Here is a 24,026-nt window from a genome sequence, read left to right as displayed (position 1 = left end):
CAGACAACATGTGGTATATAAGCATACACATGACATACTGGCCTGTCCAGAAACAAGATACAATTTTTAAGGCTGGTAAACCTGAATAAGCCTTTGCATCCAGAAGTATTTTTTAAATTCTTTTCTCTTTTCACTGAGGAATTTGAACTTCTAATAGAATGGTGATGATGCTGTCAAGACATCATCAGCAATATGACGGCACGGAGCTTTGATGTGAAACTGAGTACACATCCTCTCATTTGATCAAGGATCCTCCTTTTAAGGAATAATGGATGGTATGAAAGAATACTCATTTTTAGAGACAAGAAATGCTTCTGGAAACACAAGCAGGTTATTGAAAAGATACCAAAATCTGGAAAGTGTAAAAAGCATGTATACATGTGTGTGTATATATACACACACACAGGTGCATGTATATGTGTATACACACATGTATACAATATATCATATATGTATTTATTCCAACATGTAACTGTATAACAACTTATTTTTTTCCTTTTCAAATAAAGGGTTTTAATTTAGCAGTTGTAAAAAAAAAAAAACAAAACCCCAAAACAAACTAAGCAGACCATATACTATATGAATAAACAAAAATGTTATGCAAATAGTTTTATGGTGAAACTGAGTCACACACTGGCAGCAGAGGAGTGTTGTAACTCACAGTAATAAATAGATCCAAATCAAGAATTTTCTACAATATTTTCTTAGAAGACAGGACCAGTATTTCTTCTTTTCTGATGATCCTGCAGAACACCCTCACTCTTATAGATATGTAATTTTATAACATTAAACCAAAACCAAGAATGTAGACTGCAAAAGATGCTGGATTCAGGATAGTATACATGACCTGTTCTGTCACAAGTCCTACTGGTTTATTCACTAAGGCTAGACAGCAAGTCATATGATTCTATCTTGTGCATTTTCTACCATGGTCAAGATTAATAAATGGATAGAGTCAAGGACCTGTGGTCCAACCTGCTTTGGTCCAACCCACTGTTGCAGAAACAAAATATAGGACCACTCCTTGGTCCCCAACTTTGTATCTTGTTTCCTGGAACTGCAGAAGTGGAAACAAGACTGTAATGTTTTAAGTGACTAGAGAAAGAGAGCAAGAAGTGGTATTTTGTCATGAATGAGGTTGCTAGGCTTGTGATAGTACTGTATCAAAAGAGCACACATGGGACTCCACTACTTGCAACATCTGGTAGTGTCACTCAATGACTCATTGACTTCAGAATACATGTATGCAGTAATAAATAGATCAGTTACGTAATAAGGCAGTGTGTTGAACATGCATTCATCTTGTGGACTGGAACACCACAGAGAGAGATACATGATACCATACACATTCATTAAGACCAAGTATTGTTGTTTGTTTTTGTGTGTCTGTTTTTCAAGGCTATCCAGGCAAACTCTTCCAGAGGATTTTCTTCTTCAGAAGAGCGGTCCTCTGAGTCTCATGACTTTTCCTCTCCCTTATCAAGAGATGATGACTGGCTTTAAGGAAAAATAAAGCTGAAGAGGGTTGTTTTGGTTTTTCCTTCCATTTTGATTGCATGATTCTGACTGTTTCATTTAAAGAATAGTTTTTTTTTATGCAGCCAGATGCTGAATCCTCAGGAGGTTCCAGATGTTTCCAGGTAACTCTGTAGCTTACGAACTGTGGTTTTGTCCAGTGAGCAAAGATCAAAGTCAAAGGTTGTATTTGTGATATGAAAGTGTCCAGTTTCTTCTATAAGATTTACTATCTGAAAGGAAAGAAAAGTTGCAGTTGAAAATTTCAGCAGTTTTCCATGTCCACTGAACGCATTAACACGCCACTAAGCATCATATGAAAGGCACAAAACAAGCCCAGTTGTCCCAATACTCGCAGGTTAAACCATTATCCTTATCACACGCTTCCCTTCTGACACAAACTATAATTCAGACTACAGTATCTCAGGGTTTTTTTTAGATCATCATCAACCATAATGCCAGCCTACCTATCTGCTGTTCTAACAAACATTACCATGGAAAAAGATATTTTTCAAATACTAAAACAAAGTCTGCATATTTTCTAAGTCAGTTTTCTTTTTTTAAAAAACAAAAAGAAGAAAAGAAAAGAGCAACACCTCCCTCCGGCCAAGTCCAAAGAACTAAAAAAGTCCCAGATAGAACTCTGTCTGGAATATTTACTGTGTGCACAGCTGCTAAGCATGTTACTTTAGCAAATAATTGGCATGTCTGTCTGCAAGTAAGGGTAAGAAATAAATCCTTATAGAATCCAGTCCATATCAAACAAAAAACGTACTCAAGAGCTCTCATATTAACTGTTAGTTCACATACTAGCAGTTATTTCTTGAGTAAAGGGCTTAAATCAATTTTTTTAAACCACATCAACCATGAAAGGCTCCTACCAATGGCATAAGATCGCTTCTTCGGTAACTTTAATCTATAATCACAGCTTTCATTCAAACAGGAATCAGAAGAGCTGTTAGAAGTTCTTGAGAAGAATGGCAAACAAAACATCTCTCCTACGGTGAAAGGCTGAGAGCTCTCTTCAGCCGGCAGAAGAGAAAGCTCAGTGTGGATCTTGTCAATGCGTACAAATACCTGAAGGGAGCATGGAAAGAAGGTGTAGCCAGGCTGTTTTCAGAGATGCCCTGCGACAGAACCAGAGGCAATGGGCACCAACTGAAACACAGAAGGTTCTCTCTGAACATCAGGAAATACTTTTTCCCTGTGAAGGTGACCAAGCACCAGCACAGGTTACCCAGGGAGGTTGTGGAGGTCTCCATTTTTAGAGATATTCAAAAGCTGTCTGACATGGTCTTGGACAACTGGCTCTACATGTCCCTCTTTGAGCAGCTGGGGGTCGGAGCAGATGACCTCCAGAGGTCCCTTCCAACCTCAATGATTCTACGATTCTGTGAAATCAACAGTACATATCTAACATGGGCCCTTCCGCAGTTTTGACATTTTTAGTCACTGAATTGTAGTCTACATTTTTAAAGAGTGGTCATACTCGACATTGAATTACTGTAACAAGTAACTCCAGTTATGTTAAGTTCTAGGATGTGCACCTACCTAAAAAAAACAGTCAGCACCTTGGAAAGCCAAAGCATTGGTTGTCAGATAGGGCTAACACAGTGCCAACACACTTGGCTATTAATCTCTTATCTGCCATTTCACTCCAAGAGACAGACGCCCCAAGTCACCACACAAAAAGGTACCCCGTCCTGAAGTGGCTCTCTGGGTAGTCTCATGGACTGAGAGAGCATTGCTTTTCTGCTCAGTCTTTACAACCACCCCTCCTGTGTCACTCAGGCTAGGCTCAACATCCTGTTTGCACCCTTCAATCTGAAACCCACTTAGTTCTAGAGCTTCCACATATACCTCCACTGAATTGCTGCTGCTAGATATTCCTTGCTTATTTGAGCTTTATTAATCTGCCCGTAATTCCTTTTCTACAGCTGGAGGAGACACAGATGTATGCACACAAAACTTACAGAGCATACCTTAAAATGACAAATCTGGTAGGAATACACCAACTTGAAAAAGAACAATGAATTTAAAATAAATAATCTGTAATTTTCCACTCCCCACTTCATTATGTAAACAGATGTTTTTCTCCTCAGACCACAGAAGAAAAGACAATGTTGATAATAAAGGAAATAACTTCATGTGTGTTGTCAGGCATGGAATGACACAGCCCAGGGTGGATTAAACAGAATGGAAACAAGATAAAATAAGAGGGAAATGCCTGTTACTCCTTCCAATCACCTCCCATTTTCCAAGCTGGAAAAAAAAAGTCAAATCTGCTTAATTTGGTTTGCAGCTGTCCAAAATTTTGAAAGTACTTAGGAACAATCCTGCACTTATTAACACTTCATTTCAGTCTGTGTCTCTTGGCTTTAATTCTTTTTCCATATGGGAATTTCTAATCTAAAATTGCCAACTTCGTTTGTCCACTTGTTGATTCACAGATTCTTGTAACACTTTTCCATCTCCTGCTGTTCTGCAATTAATATGAGGGAAAAACGTTGAACGGGATAAAACTGATTGTTACCAGAAGGAAACTTTGATACATGTTATTTGTCATTCTCATTTTTGGCACTCTCTTGAGCCTCATCTGAGAGAAGCTAAGGAGTCAATCCAGGCTCCTTTTGTAAAGTTACGAATCTAATCTCAGGCTTGGTCTCCAAATATGCACTGTGGGAAAAATAAATGGCTGCACAAGTAGTTTACAGAAGCCAAGGCCAAGAAGGTGTAGCCACATGGAACAATTATGTCTAACGCTTCCTTGCATTACGGTGGAAGAACGCCACCCCTCATAACCTTCACAACAATATACATGGGTTTAGAAACAAAGATTACATGAAAGTGTTAACACCTGTATTTTTAAACAGCACTGTATATTTTAAAAAATTGATAAGCACTTTTATTGATCAGGTTCTGCTTTGGGCTTTTAAGCTCTAGGACAAGGGAAATATAAACATTTTCAACATATCCATCATCCACTCCTCAAGAAATACAGCCATTATGTCAGGGCACCTGGTAAATCAGACTGAAATGAACCCCAAAAGTTTTAATGGATGTACAAAAATGCATCAAGATAAACCCAGACAACTCAATGAAAAACACCTGCCTGTGTGCCAGTCAATGAGAAATTCATGACTTGCAGTATTAGCATACGCATCCTTATGCTTTTCAGAAATACTTGAAAAAGAATAAAAGGTTGAGATTAGTTGCCAGGAAGCCTGACAGTTATAATATTAAAAACACAGCATTAAAACATTTCATTCTGAGAGCTCAGGCTGCAAAGAACAAAAATATCTCATTTGTTCCTTCCATAGTAAGCTTTGCTTTTCTGCTGTAACGTACATCTGTGTTTACACAGTGTCTCTCCAGCTCAGTTTCATCATTATCCATCATAGTACAACTATTTATCTGCCTTTAAACAAGCAAACGAGCATGTGTGTTTAAGAAGCCAAAGTGCAACTAACAACACAGTCATTTTTCAATTTATGGAGGGTTTTAGGCCATTTGATAGTTTCCAGACCTGCAAGTTGCCCCTTGCGGGAAATTCTCAGAAGACAGTTGCCATCTGAAGTTAAGCACCTTGTGGACATAAGCAATGTAATTTTCAGCAGTGCTACATGCTCTCAATTTCTTCCTTCTGCCTATGCTGTCTAGTGCACTGGCTTTAAGGAGATTTTTCACCAGCTGAAGACATGAATTCTGATGCCTCAAAGTAAGAGGCAAAGTCTTACCAGAAATCTTGTTGCATTTCATGGGGTCATGCTAACATCACCTGCACTGAAAGTGCAGAGTTAGGAACCCAGTTTTAGCCAGCTAAATTTGAATATATGGGACATGCAGCATTAACATTTAATTGCAGGCTCAGTCATCCCTACTATTTCACTAGAAATCACAGAGTTAAAAAAAAAAAAACAAAAAAACCAAAAAAACCCACACACAATCAAAAAAAACCCCGAAAAAGCCTCAAAGAGAAATGCCGCTCTTGGGAAGGTCACATTCTCAAGCAGATACATTTTTCTCCTCATTTCCAACTCGGCTGCATTCCTATTTGCTTTCATGCCTATGGACTTGGTGACAACTGAGATTGCAAAAACCTGTCCTCTCCTTTTCACATCCCTTAGCGTAAGTTTCAAAAGCCAGCACTTTCGAGTGATCAATGCTGTCGTTTTTCTCTTGCAAGTCCCTTCTCTAAAAATTTCCTAGAAGTCTGTAAGTAGTGAACTTTGACATGTGAAAGAGATGATTACCTGCCCTGACATCTAATAATAACAATCACCACTCAGGAACACACAACTCCAATATCACTACACCACTACCACTGCCTTTAAAACTCTTGCAGCTATCTATAGTTTTCTGTTGCATATTTTTGGACTCAATTCCTCTTCTTATGTAGTCCTTCCTTTCTGCAGTTTTATCCCTTGCTCTCCTAACCTTTGTACTCCCTATAGTCCCAATATACTTGTATTTCTTGGTCTAGAAGTTTCATATTCATTCCTAAACATTTTCTCAGCTCTGTACTCTTCTTATTTCTGCACTCACTAGAAGTATTTTACATTAATTACATAGCTGCAAAGCAGTAAGGACATTTAAAACGGGATTACAGTTTATTTGTAAAGCAGAGAAGCAAGTTATCAATTCAATATTGTGAACATATTTCTGTAAACTGATAAAATCATATGACCTAATGAACTGCAGAATATTAAAGGATTTGAAGGCTTCAAAACTCAAATGCATTATTTGTTTTATAACAGCACAGACCATTTGCTAGTGCAGACCAGCTAACAGGCAATTGATAAGTAACTTGGCTCTTCCATTGAATTCTGGTAGGCGTCTGTAGCAGTATTATGCAGTCACCAGCTATCAGTACAGAACTGAGCCCCTGTCCTAGCCTGCACAGTCCGGACATAAATCCAGCTTTCACTGGGGCCGTATTGACTGCCTGCACACACTCCAAACAAAGGGACACAATCTGCAAGAACAGTCCTTCAGGAAACAAGGCAACACCAATTTCTGCATCAACCTAACTTTTATAATGTAACTAATTAAATACTATGCTATGAGAAGTCATGGATTACAGTATTAAAATTATGCTCTTCATGTGAGTTGTGAGGTGAAAGTCAATGAATGTTTTCTCTTGTCTGATAAATACCCTCAGAAGAAAAGACAAAGTTCATCTTTAGTTTAAAATGCACAATAATATACTGCTTGTTTTTTCATTTATTCAGAATAAGATAGTCTAAATTTCCAGCTCAGTTATGTCTCTTTTCACACAGTTTTTCCTTGTATTAGTGACTTGCCATGAAGCAGACTGTAACATCAGACTGAAGAAGCTTTAGCAGACGAACTATCATTTTTATAACAAAGCCAAATATTTCTTCCCCACCAAATACACTTAAATGCTACTAGACCAGAAAGAGGATTATGGATCCAACTTGAACCATCTTATTTGCTCAGAAAATATTTCTTAGGATGATAGGAGAATTGCAACTGGAAGGGATTTTGCTAGTCCCAGCCCCTGCCCAGAGCGGACTCAGCCATAAGGTCAGATCAGGCAGCTCCGAGCTTATCCAGTCAGGATTTTAAAAGCTCCAAGGATGGAGACAGCACAATCTTTCCAGGACTCTGTTCCACTGCTAGACCACCATCACAGGGGAAAAAAAGTTTGTTGCTCGTTTTTAATCTTTGCTTTGGAGAAAAGGTTTTGAAGATGTTTTTCTTTTTGAAAATTTCACAAGAAGCCACCTAAGCCTGGTGCTCTGCAGGCAGCCCATACAGCCCCCATGAAAGCTGGATATGGCCAGACTGTGCAGGCTACAACAGTGGTGCACTTCTGTACTGGGAGCTGGTAACTGTAATACTGGCTACAGAGGTCTACCAGAAGTGAAACCATTCAAAAGCTATGCCTTGGATAACTAAGAAAGTGATCGCTCAGGAAGCAAAGGTAGGACGTGAATTTACAATACAGTGGCTTTTTCAGATTCTCTTTTTATGTGAACTCTCCAAGAATTAATTAGTAATGTGAAGTGGAGAGGGTGTTGCAATTCCTGCCTTTTAGTCTTCTACACAGTAATTTCACAATGTAGATAAAAATTTGCATTTGTCACCATTATGAAAGTATGTTTTGGTTCCCTTTGTAGACAAAAAGAGAACTTCGGAAACAACAGTACGTTAAATATGAAGGGTGCATCACTGTTTATCATAACTTACAAAATCTTACAGAGCTATCAGAATTCCTCTTTAAATAAGAATATCCTTAACCAAAGTCTTCCTTTTTGTTGACCTCGGAATTGCTTTCTCATCTTTACTCACAACACTGAGCCTGAAGGCCAGGTTGGAGGAGGCTTTGGGCAACCTGGTGTAGTGGAGGGTTTCCCTGCCCATGGCAGGAGGGGTGGAACTAGATGATCTTTGAGGTCCCTTCCAACCCAAACCATTCCATGATTCTATGAACTAATAAACAGGTTAAAGCTGGAGCTCACAAAATATTTTTAGCACGCTCATCCAAGTGTTGAGGAATTTGACAAGTGATTGCAGTCATTTAGAAGTGGTAAAAATTTCCCTCTTTACAACATGTCCACAACCGGCACATAATGATGCTAAACAAAATAAAACCATCTGTGCTACAATTAATCTGCTTTGTTAACAGAACCTATTGTTTAATCTTCACGATTTGTAATCGAATAGTACCTGACAATGCTGCCCAAAACAAAGAATACTATTATTTGCTCCTACTATTGCATAACTTTTCAATAATTTTAGAGCCTTCTTGGTTTGCACGTTTTTGTATTTCACTCCTTCCATGACTTCAGAAGACTCAATGAATATATTGTGGTTTTGCTTAAAGTGAGTTGTGCTTTGAATTCCATGTTTTCTGTTTGCCATAGATGATTTTTTCTGAGAAAATGCTGGCCATTTTCATCAAAAAGCAACAAGATTTATATTAAGTCACAGTGCACAGCTGTATTCATTCACAATTATTGATACAGTACATTGAGGAACATAAGGAATTGGTCAAAAGTTTAGCTCAGATAGGCTTTTTTTTTTAATTTGTCACTTAGTGTGACAACACAATTTAAAGTATGTAAAAAATCCCTAATCTGCATTGAAAGTGATAATGGGCTGTATATGGATTATACAGGTTTGAAAGGCTATTATACCTGATTACAAAGTTTTAGATGAAGGGAAAAAAAATATATGACTTCTCAATTTCAATGAGCACACTGTGATATCGCATGAGCGCTCCTCACCTGCTGCAGTACATGTCTCTCTCTCAATGTCATTAATCTTCTGTGCAGCTCTACTAGTTCATCGAGATAGGCCTAGGAACAAATCCCCCCCCCCATAAACAACTTGTTAATTAAGTCATAGCTATGTATTTCAAAAACTTTAGATGTCTTTAAAACAATACAAATTTAAATTTTATTTTAAATCTTCTTTGAGCTAAATTTTCTTATTTAGTAGGGGTTTTTTTTAGATACTTCGTGCTGATGAATATCTTATAAGGTGGTCTTTTGCTGTAAAAGATAATCTCTGTATCTCAACTGTGGCAAAAAGCGTAAAACAGACTGGGGATGTCAAAACAGCATCTTTTAAAAAAAACATCTCCCACCTTTCCTAAGACCTAAACCCAAAGATTTACAATCAAATCCCTCTTTTTCTCTAAAGCTACCGAATTAATTTTCTATGTCAACAGACATATAAGGAAAGAAAGCTCAAGCAAGATTAATCCAATGGCAAATTCGACTGTCTTCCTTCCTCAGATGTCAAACATGTCCCACCTCTCCACCCAATTATCAACTTTCTCCTTCAGCCTGAGCCATCCTAAACCTTTTATTCTTTTAGGCAGCAAGAAATAACAGCACCCAGCTTTAAGAAAGCAAAAAGCATATGGATCAGACCACCGAAAATCTAGCAATATATAATGAAACTTTGGTCTCCTGCCTCACATTATCACAAAGTTAACACTAACACCTTTAAAATATGAATCTTCAGAGGAACTTCTCCACACTGGGAAATTGTGCTATATACACTTTCTCAGTGTTAAATGCTAAATGTTGCGTCATATAATTAACATGTTAACTCACACTGTCACTTCCAAATGCACAGCACTCAGAAAGGATTCTGGAAAAAACAACCCAAACTAATGGTGGAGACTAGATAAAGTACATAATAGATGGCAGAGTCCCAACTGGTAACATTTGCCAAATCACTACACGGACTGAAAAGAAAGAAACCACTTTCAAAATACGCCAGAAGAAGGAAGAATTAAAAAAAAAAAAATTAAAAAAAGAGAGAGACCTGCATCTAAAGGAACTCAAAGCAAAAATGGCTCCGTGGCTGGTGTCACCACAACAGTTCTGGTTTTTTTTTTCGATAATGGGACAGCCAACATGGCACCAGGCTTGCCGGCACAAGATGGGATTCAGCATTCCCAAAGGGGGATGAGGGTCTTTGCAAATGATCTAGTGGGGCTCATTGACAGGGGTTTAAACTAGACTTGAAGGGGGACGGGGATAACATCAGGCTTGCCTGTGACAAGCTGAGAGCACCTGAAGAGCAGCAGAAAGGAATTCCAGGCACTCCAGCCAGTATTAGTCAAATTCATTGGAGGCCCAACTTAAATGCCTCTATGCAAACGCACACAGCCTGGGGAATAAACAAGAGGAGTTAGAGGTGTGTGCGCACCTGCAGGGTTATGATCTTACTGGCATCATGGAGATGTGATGGGATGAATTCTGTGACTGGAGCAATGGAATAGAAGGATACAGGGAAGATGAAGAGAAGGTGTCACCCTCTGTGTCACAGACCAGCTGCAGTGCATGGAGCTACGCCTGGGGATGGATGAAGAGCTGACTGAGACCTTACGGGTGAGGATTAAAGGGAGGGCAGGGACAGGTGACATTATAGTGGGGGGTCTGCTACAGGCCACCTGACCAGGAAGACCCAGCAGATGAGGTCCTCTACAGACAGATAGGAGCAGCCTCACCTTCACGAGCCCTGGTCTTCATGGAGGACTTCTACCACCCCAATATCTGTTGGAGGGACAACCCAGCAAGGCATAAACAATCCAAGAGGTTCCTGGAATGCCTTGATGATAACTTCCTTTTCCAAGTGACAGAGCAACCAAAGAGGAAAGATGCTATACTGGACCTCGTTCTCACCAACAAGGAGGGGCTGGTGAGCTCAAGGGCAGCCCTGGCTGCAGTGACCATGAAATGGTGGAGTTCAAGATCCAGAGGGTGGTGAGACGAGTGCACAGCAAGCTCACTACCCTGGTCTTCAGAAGAGCAGACTTCGGCCTCTTCAGGGATCTGCTTGGTAGAGTACCATGGGATAAAGCCTTGGAGGGAAGAGGGGCCCAAGAAAGATGGTTAACATTCAAGGATCTCTTCCTCCAAGCTCAGGAGCGGTGCATCCCAACAAAGAGGAAGTTGGGCAGAAATGCCATCAGGCCTGCATGGATGAACAAGGAGCTCCTGGACCAACTCAAGCACAAAAAGGAAGCCTAAAGAGAGTGGAAGCAAGGACAGGTAGCCTGGGAGGAATACAGAGAAATTGTCCAAGTAGCCAGGGATCAGGTTAGGAAAGCTAAACCCCTGATGGAGTTAAATCTGGCCTGGGACATCAAGGGCAACAAGAAAAATTTCTATAGGTATGTTGGTGATAAAAAGAGGACAAGGGAAAATGCAGGCCCTCTCTGGAAGGAAATGGCAGATCTGGCTACCCAGCATAGAGAGAAGGCTGAGGTGCTCAATGACTTTCTTTTGCCTCAGTCATCACTGGCAAGAGCTCCAGCTGCACCACTCCAGTTGCAGAAGGCAAAGGCAGAGACTGGGAGAATGAAGAACTGCCCACTGTAGGAGAAGATCAGGTTCAAGACCATCTAAAGAACCTGAAGGTGGACAAGTCCATGGGACCTGATGAGGTGCATCCGCGGGTCATGAGGGAACTGGCAGGTGAAGTTGCTAAGCCACTATCCATCATATTTGAGAAGTCATGAAGTCTGGTGAAGTTCCCACTGACTGAAAAAGGGGAAACATAGCCCCCATCTTTAAAAAGGGAAAAAGGAAGTCTCAGGGAACTACAGGCTAGCCAGTCTCACCTCTGTGCCCGATAAAGTCATAGAGCAGATCCTCCTGGAATCTAAGCTAAGGTGCATGGAAAAAAAGGAGGTGATTGGTGACAGCCAACATGGCTTTATTAAAGGTAAATCATGCCTGACAAATCTGGTGGCCTTCTACGATGGGGTTACAGCATTGGTGAGTAAGAGCAGAGTAACTAACATCATCCACCTGGACTTCTTCAAAGTATTTGATGCTGTCCTGCATGACATGCTTGTCTCTAAACCGGAGAGATGTGGATTTGATGGATAGACCACTTGATGGATAAGGAATTGGCTGAATGGTCACATTCCGAGAGTCACAGTCAACAACTTGATGACCAAGTAGAGACCAGTGACAAGCGGTGTTCATCAGAGGTCGGTATTGGGAACGGTGCTGTTTAACATCTTAGTTGCCAACATTGTCAGTGGGACTGAGTGCATCCTCAGCAGCTTTGGGTGCTGTGGTTGATATGTGGGAACGAAGGGATGCCATCCAGTGAGACCTTCACAGGCTTTAGAGGTGGGTCCATGCAAACCTCATGAAGTTCAACAAGGCCAAGTAAAAGGTCCTGCACATGGGTTGGGCATTTCCAAGCACAAGTACAGGCTGGGAGAAGAATGGATCAAGAGCAGCCCTGAGGAGGAGGACTTGGCAGAGTTGATTGATAGGAAGCTCAACATGAGCCAGCAACCGTGTCCTGGGCAGCATCCAATAAAACGTGTCCAGCAGGTGGAGGGAGGTGATTTTGTCCCTCTACTCTGTTCTCGTGAGGTCCCACCTGGAATACTGTGTTCAGCTCTAGGGCCTCCAACAGAAGAAGGATATGGACCTGCTGGAGCAAGTCCAGAGGAGGGCAACGAAGATGATCCAGGGGCTGGAGCACCTCTCCTATGAAGACAGGTGGAGAGAGTTGGGGTTGTTAAACCTGGAGAAGAGAAGGCTCTGGGAAGACATTCTAGCAGCCTTCCAGTACCTGAAGGGGTCCTACAGGAAAGCCGAAGAGGGACTTTTTACACGGGCATGTAGTGATAGGACAAGGGGCAATGGATTTAAACTGAAAGAGGGTAGGTTTTGATTATATGTAAGGAAGAAATTCTTCACTCCGAGGGTGATGAAACATTGGAACATGTTGCCCAAAGAAGTCGCGGATGCCTCATACCTTGAACTGTTCAAGGCCAGGTTGGATGGGGCTTTGAGCAACTTGATCTAGTGGAAGGTGTCCCTGCACATGGCAGGGGGGTTGGAACTAGGTGATCTTTGAGGTCCCTTCCAACATAAACCATTCTATGATTCTATGTACAAATTACTAAGATTTTCATTCTGCAACAATGGCTGGTGTTTAGTAAATACATCATTATCACATTGTGGACTAGTTTACTGTTACCCCATTCTCATTTACCTTATCACAATCCCCATTCTTTATTTGTTTATCAGATTTGTTTTGCTTTATTGGACTTTTCACTTCTAAAATCTGGAAAAGAAAGAAAATCCTGTAAAAAAATGCATCATTGAATACAATTACATATGAAAAATTCTGCTATCAGTTAGTAACACAGAGAATATAACATCTGGAGAAAACATAATCAAAACTCAAAACTAAGCTTTTCATTCTTTAATCCATACAACTTACTCATATTTTTTTTTTAAAAGAAAGCAGCTTACAGCAGAAAATGCTGAGTTGCTGGAATGAGGTGATATTGATATTATTAATTCTTAAAAGAATTAATTTCATGTCATTTAAAGCCTCCTCAAGGCTTTTTTTGTATCTTTTGCATGCTGGTAGGATAAGAAGACTGATTTTGCAGATACAAAACGATGCTGAGGTACTCTCTCCAGTGCCTTTGAAATGTCGACATGATTGGTACATTTTTCCTGTGTTTTTTTTTTTTCCCAGTGCTGTCTTTTCTCCTACAATAGAGATTTCAGTGTTTAGAAACATAGCCTTTGAAATGACCACGAGTTGTAACTGAAAAAAAAAAAAGCATTTGACAGTAATATCTCTTGCATTTAAATGGTACTCTTTCCTCAACGCCATACAAAGCCACTTACTACCACATATATAAACCAAGAATGCTTCAACCAGTCCTAAACCACAGTCAAGAGAGCATGTCAACAAGCAGCAGAACACCATGCTTATTACGAAAATTTTAGGATTAAAGTAAATAAGATTTTTGGGAAACAGAACTGTTGATTGTTCTTCCAATTTTTTCCACACACAACACACATATTTTGAAGCCAAAAGTAGTGTTCAAAAACCAAAATAAAAATCACCATGTTATTCCTAACCTGGAATATGATCAGTTCTTCTGAAAAACATGAAAGGAAAATAAATGATCACAGATGATGGGAGATTTTGATTTGCATTTCATTGTAAGTAAGGCTCACATCACTAACATGATCATCTCCAAAACCACAACGGGTAGTCACAACACAGAACAAAACTCAGCAAATAAAACAAGGAAATAAGGTCTGTAAAAGCAAGTCTTCTAGACTAGCAAGAAGCCTCACTGACAGCTTTTTGTAAGTTCCCTCTGATTTCTACTTTGCTTGGCATAAGTGACTAAAATTGCATATATGCTCCCCAGGGTGACCAGTACCATAGGAATACAGTAGGAAGGCAGCTATTTGCCTACATATGAAAGCGACTACAGACCCAAGTTAACTTTACCTGAGGATTTACTTGGCCAAGAGTGAAGCATGGCCAGAAAGCAAAACATACTTCTCCAAAGAAAAATCCTAGTTCTTTGATTCAGCACCCCTTGGCTGTATAGGCCAGTGGAAGAGCAAGTCTTGTTTTGAAAAAAAAAAAACCAACACAGACCTCTAGGCATGGATCCAGTACTTTTTATATGCTTTTCTTGTTTTTAAGGAAGAAAATTGTTGGTTTCAAACAGAACCTTCGGAAGGACACAGTATATTTGAAAAAGTGGCTTCCTTACAGTGCTCTTGATGTGTAGTGAAATCTAACACCTTAAGCACTCTTGTTTGGATGAGACAGCACCAATCACATCTGAGGAAGCTTATATTAAATCTGTCTTAGCTCTTTAGTTCTATGGATGGTGTTAGTCAACACAAGCCTAATTTCATCAGTCAAAAGCATCACTCTGGCAAGTAGCAATACTCTACACCAAGTAAGTATTTCAAACATGTCTACGATTCATACAATTTGAATTCTCATAATGCTTCTCTAAATTTCTGATTTTCAGCTAGATTATAAAATCCAGCTCCATTATAAGAATGGAAGAAGGCATGTGACATTCAATTTTAGCTGGCACACTGCTATTGTTTGGAGCGTTTATATACTCAGGTAGATTTGTTAGATCACTGAAGGGGAAAGGAACATGAAAGACATGACTGAGTGAGCTGCTGATACTGAGACTTAAAATTACTTAACGATTACGTTGCCCCTGTAGAAGTCAGTCTTGATTAAACAACAAGCCATAGGTAGGTGTTTTATTTTTCTTGTGCTTATGTCTCCTGTAAATGCAATATTCTTCATCTTTATAGTTTGCTTTCTCTCCGTAAGACTCTCTTAAAAACTTGTAACTTTTGCACAGATCAAGTTAGAAAAGTCTACAGGGTTTCTGGCGGAAATGAGAATGCTTTCTGGACAGGCAAACTCCTTCGTCTCTGTGCACAAACTACTCCCTAGTTTTATTTTCCCCACAGCATATTTTAACTTAAATGACATGAATAATAATGTTTTGGGTTTGCATGATAAATAACCTTGTACTGGAAACCTTATTAGAAAAACAATGACAAGTAAATAATTTCTGCCAGACAACTGAAGCAGTTCACCTAAGAGATATAGGAAAGACTCATCCATAAAACTCACCATCTAAACCACAAACTTTTATTAATACATGTAGACACTACTCTAACTATATCAATACTGTAAGCAGCCATTTATTGCCAGTCAGTAAACTATTTCATGACTGCTTTGTGTCTGATCCAGCTGACACTGGGAATTAATTATAGGTCCCTAAAATGAGTGATTAGTGATGTATTTTATAAATTACAACCTTTTTTTTAAAGAATATCAGCTTTTATGTTTAATTTTTTTATTTGGAGAGGCTTACTTTATTGGTGACTAGAGGTGAGTTAACTCCGAAACTTCAATTCTCCAGTTGCCCCTGACGTATTTTGTAGCTCTAAGTTATTTATTTTTTTTTTAAAAAACAGAACTACCCTAACTTTTCTACCTCAAAAAAAGTAAAAACATTAGCTCTTACAGATGAAGAACAAGTACTCTGACAGTAAAGTAAAAAGTATTGTGTCTTCTAGAGAAGTAAAAAATATTGTGTCTTCTAGATTAACACTGGTGGGGGGAGAGGGGAAGAGATGAATGAATAAACTCCCAAGAATGAGTCTCTGGATATGAACTGTATCTACTGCTAAATACAAACCCAAACCTGCATCAATTGTTCAACTGAGACTATAAAGTCAGTTTGCATTGTTTACCTTACAAAGCTAATACATACAGAAAGGACACACTTCTTCAAATACTGATGAAAATATTACTTTGGTCTACAGTATTTGCTAAATCAAATACCTCTCCTTCTCCTGAAAAAAAAGCTCTTTATGTCAGTGTACAGACTAAGTAACTGCACTGAAGTAAGCAGTAAGTCCCATCAGCTCCCCAGGACCGCATTTATGATCCTGATGTTACCTGGTTGTTGCTGGTTTTCAGTAAAGGTAGTGCTGGTTCATGACGTAGTGGTGAGGAAGCTGAACTGCTGTCACTGTCACTTCCATCACTCAGACTAACCCTATGGAAAAACAGAGCCAAGAGATTATACCTCCAGACAAAAGGCTGTTTAAGAGGAGTGAGCCAAGCTTGCACCTTGAGGAAGGACACTAAGGACGACCCCTTGCTAAGCAAGCCATCATTAGTCAAGGTCACATGGAAGAGAGGCATCTGAGCAGGGTCGCACTATGGAAAAAGCTCTGTGTAGCATGGAGAACGAGGCTGTCTGCCTGCACTTGGCTGAGATGACGTGTCCAGTTAACAGCAGCTAACGTTACAGAAATGGTTAAATAGAACATTAAATTGCTGTTCCCAGCTCCTGAAGTGAGTCTGTATCTCATTTCATAGCCACGGGGAAGCAGGAACATGTTTTGTAGAGATACTTTTCTGCTCTTCTAAAAGCTTTCTAAACAGCAGTACTTGCAACTCGGACAACTGCTTCACTGAGAAGTTTCTTGTTTGTCATCATAAATAAGACTCTCTTTCTTGGCTAAAATTTAAAAACTTAGCATCTCAGGAGAGGGAATACGAAAAAGCTCAGCTCCTAGTCAGTCTCACCCTTCATTTACTTATGAACAACAGGGAATATGTACTTGTTGGAAGGGAAAAAAGTTATCTAGGATTAAAAGAAGGTAGAGAAACATTAGCCTTAAGGTTTTGTTAAAAAACTGAAAGAAAATCTCTACACTTTGAGACAAGTTGAGCTTGAGATAATCCTTTATACAACCACTGACACGAACAAATTCTCCAACAGCTAGTCATCTCGGTCTTTTTCTCCTTGATTCCAGCAATCAAGGAGTTGAAAGTGCACAAGGGAAGCAGCTGACAGTCAATAATGTTTTCCTATTATCTTCCCATTTAAGCACTAGTTGACACTGTCACTCATGCTGTGCACTTGCAGCAAAACCCTGTGGATTAGACAAAGAACTCACTATGAAAAAGTTTGAGAGAGACTGTTTCAGGTTTTCTATAACCTTCAACAACTTTCAGATGCAGCTTCAAGCTGCCCTAAGAACAGATGACTTTTGGAACATGCTCTCAAGTTAGGATGCAGAAGCATTTTTTTAAAAAGCAATTTCTGTGACAGATGCTTGCTTTACCTCTGTCTGCACTTTCACACATTACCTACTGCATGAAGCGCAGAAATTACTTGGAATTCAAATTTCATTGATTCTGATCCAATTTAACAACCTAATCAAACTAGTAAGCAGAGAGATCTTGAAAATGAGACACTATGTACAGAATAGCTCATGTGGCAATTGAAGGACTTAATTTTATCTCAGTTATGCCAGAGAGTAATTATGACTACTCCCCTGAAGTCACAATGGCATGAAATCAAGGAGAGTCAAATGAACAGGAAACATCCTAACTATATGGATTAGTACAGAAATAGTTCGTATTGGGAATGGCTAATTATGTTAGTTTTCAGAAGAGGCACTTTTACATGCAAATGCTTTAAACAGAGTCTGAATTCTCAGCCCATTTGCTACTCAGCATTCTCTGACAACATCAGACCTCACCCCATTACTAACAAACACAATGTCTTGGCCACCAGGCTACTTGCAATCACAAGACACTCACCTGCGACTCCTGCTTCCTCCTCCAGTATTCACAGGTCTTTCCATCTCAGAATCATTGTCATTTTCATCTGCTTCATCTGAATCATCTTCATTATCATCTGAATGAAGATCTTTCATTATAGACCTCAATGGACCTGAAACAACAGAGGCAATAAAATACACAAACGAAGTTCACTTTGCAGTGTTCCAGGCAACACATTCAGCTTTAGGTGATAGAAAACTACCCTCCCCACACAGCCTTGGGAAGGGAGAGTCTGAAACACTAAATAAATGAAGCAATGGACTGGTGGTTTATGCTACAGGGACTTATTCATGAATCATTTACTCACACGAGCAACTCAGTCAGCTTCAACAGACTTACTCATGGCAGCAAAGTGACTCATATGCTCAAGTGTTTGCATGATTGGCCCCCCAAACCACAGCTGAAGTAAGTAAAATACTGTCATGCTAGGAGAAATAGACTATTACTGTATTATTATTATTATTAGAAGCAAGATTCTTTTGCACTGCTGGGTTTTAGCATTTTTTGTGTTCTCAAATGGTATTATATGCAAGCGAAGACCTACTGAGACATACTGATCAGTAACAGTACATTTCTCAGGTTAATCTATGCCTTGACAAGCAGAGTCTAACAAATGTTTCTGACTAACTTGGACCAGCCAAGGCAGTCTTTGTCTTCCTGTTTTTTATATATTTAGCTTTAGCTGTTCCCTTTATTTCAGGGTCAACTTCAGGTCAAGTAAGCACTTTGCCAATGTTCATATGTAAAAAGTGCACCAATCCCACACAACACCACGCTATCTCTTTTCCTGAATTAACAAAAGGTACAAAGCTTGCTCAGAAAACTGCATTAAATTCAATTGGGGATTTTGGTTTTATTTTATTCAATTTATTTTGCTGTAAAAGACAGTTACAGAAAGAGGAATACGTTTAACGTATCTGGGAAATGTAAAACTACAGCTGCTTGAAGTAAGAATGGGCAAAAGTAGCTTAGGACAAGGAATGAAGCAGGATTGGTGCCACAGGACATTTAACTGGGAAGTGCAGCCCATCTGAGACACGAAGCAGCAAGTAAAAGCAGCGGGGATGGCTGCAGGAAGAGTGATTACTATTAGGGTTCTGTAATTCCTTCAGCCCTGGAAACATTAAGCACTAACATGAACAAAGTGAGTTTCAGAATGTTCTTCAAAGGGAGATGAAGCTTGCAACTCTCTATTTGCTAATGGAGAAGCAGAGTCAAGGAGGGTCATCCCTGGTCACTGCCAGAAGAGAAGATAGACCACTGTCTGTCAGGGTCGTACTCCTACCAGAGAGCGCGTGCCCTTCATGGAAGGGATGGCTTTATGGATTATTCCAGACCTAGCAAGGCTCAGGTCACAGGCATCGTAACTAGTTTTGTGAAAGTGACTTCAAAGCCCATGTTGAGAATGATTTACCACTAAGGTTGCACTAGAGCTTTCATAAATTGGTGCAGTTTGGGAAGGTTCAGATCAATGGTTTCTCTTTTCTGTTTTCACACCTTAAGGCTGGCTGGGAAGAAGCCCTGACAGTGCTGATGGGCAAATTCCTGGTGGACCAGACACTTGTACAGGTGACAAGGAAAGGGGAGCTATACTGAAGTGCTTCTTGTCCACGAAACCATCACTGATCTGCATGAGCAGCTGACCTGTGCTCCATTTTCTGTTCCTGTTTTGTCGGGCAGACAACGCTTAGCTGTTCACAAATGGTAACTTGTAGGCTGAATGAAATATCTAATCATCTGACCATTGAAGGAGGGAAAGGACTCCTTTGGCTTTTAATAGAAGTCATAATGTACATATTTCCTTTAAAAGGGAGGAGAGACGGCACTCTCAGCAGCATTAGCACAGGGATGAAGGAAGAATTGGCCCATTTTGATCTTTCGGAAAACGTTCTTATTGGCCCTTGACTGTTGAGGTGGGTGAATGAGAGACATAGTGTAGGGAAGCTAAATGAATTGACGTAAAGGGTTAAAAGAGGATTAAATTATAAATACACAAAGTAGAATTCAAGAGAGTTAAAAGGGTAGAACATAAGGGTATTTCCACAGCCTAGACTTAGCCTAGAAAGATGTCCTGGTCTCATCCCTTTGACATACAAATACATGGCTTGGGCACTGAACACGTTCAGTTAACTGAAACTCCCAGAAAGCAGCAATAATCACTATTTACTGTGGCAAGAAAGAGGAGACTTATGTACCACTTGCACTTCAGAGTTGTTCACATCAGCATGTACTTGAGAAGTACATGAAGTTCAAAAATATGAAAGACAGTCTGTGATAGTCTTAAATATGACCCAGAAGAGATGGATGGATCCAGTCTGCTCAGAAGAAAACCTGAGGTCAACAGTTTTTTGCCCAGCATAAGATAACAGATAAAGGAATGGGTATCCAGATCTTTCGGCTTGTAATGAACAGTTCACACCACTAATGATGTTTTCATAAGAGCAAATATGGGGTTTCAGCAAGAAGGGGTTCTGTTTAGCCTTAGGTAAAAACTAAATGCCTGAAGCCAGTCATCAACTACAGTTCACTTTAGCTCTTGCCTTCTTCCATCTGTGAGCTGCCAGAAGACATTAGAAAATCAGTACCAGTCACCTAGAGAAAGGTAGTAGGACAGATATGCATCATGTGTAGATCTATTTAAAAACAAACTGCCTGCCTGCGGCGCTAATGTATTTTCATAACCTTAAATCAAGTCTACCATTGAGGAATATAAATGGATAAAACAAATGCAATTTTAATTAGTCAAAAGCTGCTTTTTTAATGCTCCTGATCCAAAGAACAAAACAAAAGCTGATTAAGAATCTATCAGTTGTACAATCTTATAAACCCAGGGAAAAAGGCCAAGCAGGAACTAAGCAGTTTAATAGATCATGTAGAATGAATCTCAACTTATTTACAGAAAACCTGTCTTGGCAAGCTCTCTGGGAAGAAAAAATGCATTTCTTTACTAAGTTCCAAGTAAACCATAATTATTAGCCAGAAAACCAAAATGCAAACTTAAAGTCATCTTAAAGTCTAGCTATCATCTTCCCCTGACATGCAGCTAAAGTAAATACTGTATGCTCATAAAACTTCCCAATAGTATGGGAAGATCACAGGCCTTCGAAAGGGTCCATATACACATATCCTTGGGCTTCCCATGGGAAGCCACAGCTTCCTGAGCCGGGCTTCAGATGGAGCCAGGTGCCATGTCACCTAACCCTGCAAAAGGACAACATCAGAAACAGAAGCTCTTCTGATTTTAGCATCCGTTAAGTGACTGGCATATATTTAGTGCTTCAAAACAAACACCCTTCACATCCTTTTCCCAGATACAGATTTTCTCCCCTTTTATTTTGCCCTTACAGCCACATCCGAAAACAACCTGAGGAAAAGTCTCTGAAGCAAAACTGTGGCCAGTTCAGGCTGCGAAAGGCAGGAGAAAAGTGGTAATGAGACGCCACCAATTTTGGTTTTATTGGCCCCCTCATTTCACACATTCCTTTCAGTTTCTTTTCCTTTGTTGATACCTTGTTGTCTGCTGTTCTGAGATGGTGCAAAACTGGAACTGGAGCTGGAGCTGGAACTGGCAGGACTGGGCTGCTGAGACTTAAAAGATAAAAAAAAAGAACATAAGTAACATTGGAAGAAACATTTTTGCCTGAAGTGCTTACTGTTAGCTACTGCCCAAGGCATGCTGTCAAGAAAAAAGAACTATGGAACAGAGTAACACTCAAAGACCTTTATTTCAGGTGTCAGTGAGGCAAACACTGTGGAAATTGCTATGCACTCAACACACTTGCTACACTACTCCATCATATCTAGTTCCTTACTAAAGCCAATATCCTAACAAGAAGTTCCCAATGCCTCACTCGAAAGGCTACATAACATGAGAGCCTAAATGAGTTTATGATAGACTTAAGGCTCCCGTGTACTTATAATGCTGTAGCTGCAACATCTTCCAAATTAGTAATGAGTAGAATAGAAGAACAGAGGAAGACCTGAGCAGACCACACTAAATACCAGAAAACCTCAGACAGTTTTCTTTTTTCTTGCTTAGAAAATAAGTCTTACGAGGAGGATTCAAAACAAACTTTCATGCTGTTATTGGATTTCTCCTTATCCCAACACTTTCCAGATGAATTAAGATCGTACAGAAACAGTGATTGAACCGGAAGACTGCCTTGTTACACAGGGAAATTATCTGGAACCCACAGATTACAAAAGAGAACTAGAACTTTAAAAAATAGTTGTTAAGATCAGTTTACATTATTTAAGAAACAGTTCTAGACACTGTTTTTCCACTATTGCTTAAAATGTATAAATTTCTCTCTAAAAGTCTACAAAATTACTGAAAAAGGCCTATTACTTCATCTAAAAATTCCAAATGACTTTTCTCATAATGGTTATGGCTTATGATGGTTGTACTGAGAAGTCTTGCTTCCTGCTGCCACGTTGCATCTCTCCATATACTTTTTTGCTGTTTCATAGGCTGAATGGCTTGAAGGGCGAGGGTGTTGGTAGGTACTTGGACACTCATCTGTGTACATGAGACAAAGAACAAATCTGGTATGTGGCCACAGGGGATGATAACAGAGAACAGAAGGAATGGCGAAAAGCAGGTTCAGAAGAAATGATCGAAAAATCTACTGCTGAAAAGAAAACCTGCTTACACTTCAAATTTTATAAAACTGCGTTGCCATGATGTGTTATCCAGGCTAACAGAAGTTTCCTGACTCTCCTTGCCCGTATAATATCCCTCCTGATTAAGTTAGAACTAAATTGTTCTCAAAAATAACAGCTGTAATACCTAGCCACTGTAAAACTCCGTTTCCACGCACACAAGCTACCTAAGCCTAACAGTTGCTTTTTCTCCATAAATCAATCTATTGTTGCCTTCCATAATGAGCAGGCAGATTTACAGCCTTTTACTGCCTTTTCTCACAATGAGAAATGCCTATTTGGGCAGCACAATGCTTGAGAAACACACCATTAACATCTGCTCTCCTCAAATCAACATCAGCTCTGGTTCTCACAGACACACAGTCAAAATACAAACCCTTGATCTGACTAGACGGGTATATACAGCTTGTATGCAGGTGAATCCACCCTGTGCAATAACACTCAACCCAAACAACAACACAACCCACTTCTGAGTACCAAGAGAGATTCTTACATGGCCCTTAACATCACACCTCTTTGGAAGACACTGCAGCATCACTTGACGCTGCTCCAAAAATCAAGTAATCTGGAAAAAAAAAAAAAACCAACTTTTTTTTTACTGCCTGAACTTCTGCAAAACCCTACAAGATTTTTAGCTGTAAAATAACATAAAACAGACTGCACTTATGAAGAAAAAGAGTCAATGCAAACTTTAAAGACATCATCATTCTGGAAACTGTTTTCAGTCTTCCAGCTTCAGGTTACTCTTAAACATCTGGTTTATCTGTCGCTTTTTGCAGCAAAATTACTATCTGACCAACTGGTTTCTGCAGATTTCCATTAACTGTATATTTCCTTTATTAATTTCAACATGAACTTTAACTTACATAAAATCCATTCCATTAAAAAATAGTAACATATTTAGTAACAAATACTAAAGAACTATCATATTTAGTTTTAAATACTTGAAGTGCCAAAACTGTAGGAAAAAAAAAAATCACACAGGTGCAGAGATATTTGTCACTATTAAAGCTTCACTCCTTTCTGAACCAGTTTACTGGAAATGAAAAAAACAGAAAAGGCCTGATGCCACTCACATTATAAGGAATGCAAAAGCAGTCAAATTCCTCCGTGTCGAAATTTTCTCCTAGCATTAACTAACTGAGACAGGATCACAAGAAGGAATGGATATGAATACACATAAAGTGGTTACAATACTTTCCCACTAAAAATTTTGCTCTGCTTTAACAAGATCACTTTGAGAAGCTAAAACCATAAAAAGTCCCAATGAAACATAAATTGTCATCCCCGCTCTTTTTAAAAGGGTTCTTAATGCCTTTTGAAACAATTTACATTATTTTCTTAAACGGATCTGTCTGAAAATTTATTCCAAGGAATACAGATTAGCATAA

General features: G+C 39.5%; 1 protein-coding gene across 1 annotated transcript in view; it reads right to left on the bottom strand.

The window, feature by feature from the left end:
• Nucleotides 1-390: 390 nt before the first annotated feature.
• Nucleotides 391-24,026, bottom strand: part of MLLT3 (MLLT3 super elongation complex subunit) — a 139,927-nt gene continuing 116,291 nt past the window's right edge. The window contains exons 7-12 of the mRNA XM_086629556.1: nucleotides 21,483-21,561; nucleotides 17,953-18,085; nucleotides 16,294-16,393; nucleotides 13,024-13,095; nucleotides 8,769-8,840; nucleotides 391-1,748 (exon numbers count right to left, since the gene is read on the bottom strand). Of these exons, the coding sequence (XP_086485682.1) occupies nucleotides 1,617-1,748; nucleotides 8,769-8,840; nucleotides 13,024-13,095; nucleotides 16,294-16,393; nucleotides 17,953-18,085; nucleotides 21,483-21,561 (588 nt within the window). The 3' untranslated portion in view covers nucleotides 391-1,616. The remainder of the gene's footprint in view (nucleotides 1,749-8,768; nucleotides 8,841-13,023; nucleotides 13,096-16,293; nucleotides 16,394-17,952; nucleotides 18,086-21,482; nucleotides 21,562-24,026) is intronic.

Source organism: Tauraco erythrolophus, chromosome Z (assembly GCF_009769465.1).
Source record: "Tauraco erythrolophus isolate bTauEry1 chromosome Z, bTauEry1.pri, whole genome shotgun sequence".
Classification (NCBI taxonomy): domain Eukaryota; kingdom Metazoa; phylum Chordata; class Aves; order Musophagiformes; family Musophagidae; genus Tauraco; species Tauraco erythrolophus.
The sequence above is the reverse complement of the archived record's forward strand: the minus strand, read 5'-3'. Positions and strand labels throughout refer to the sequence as shown.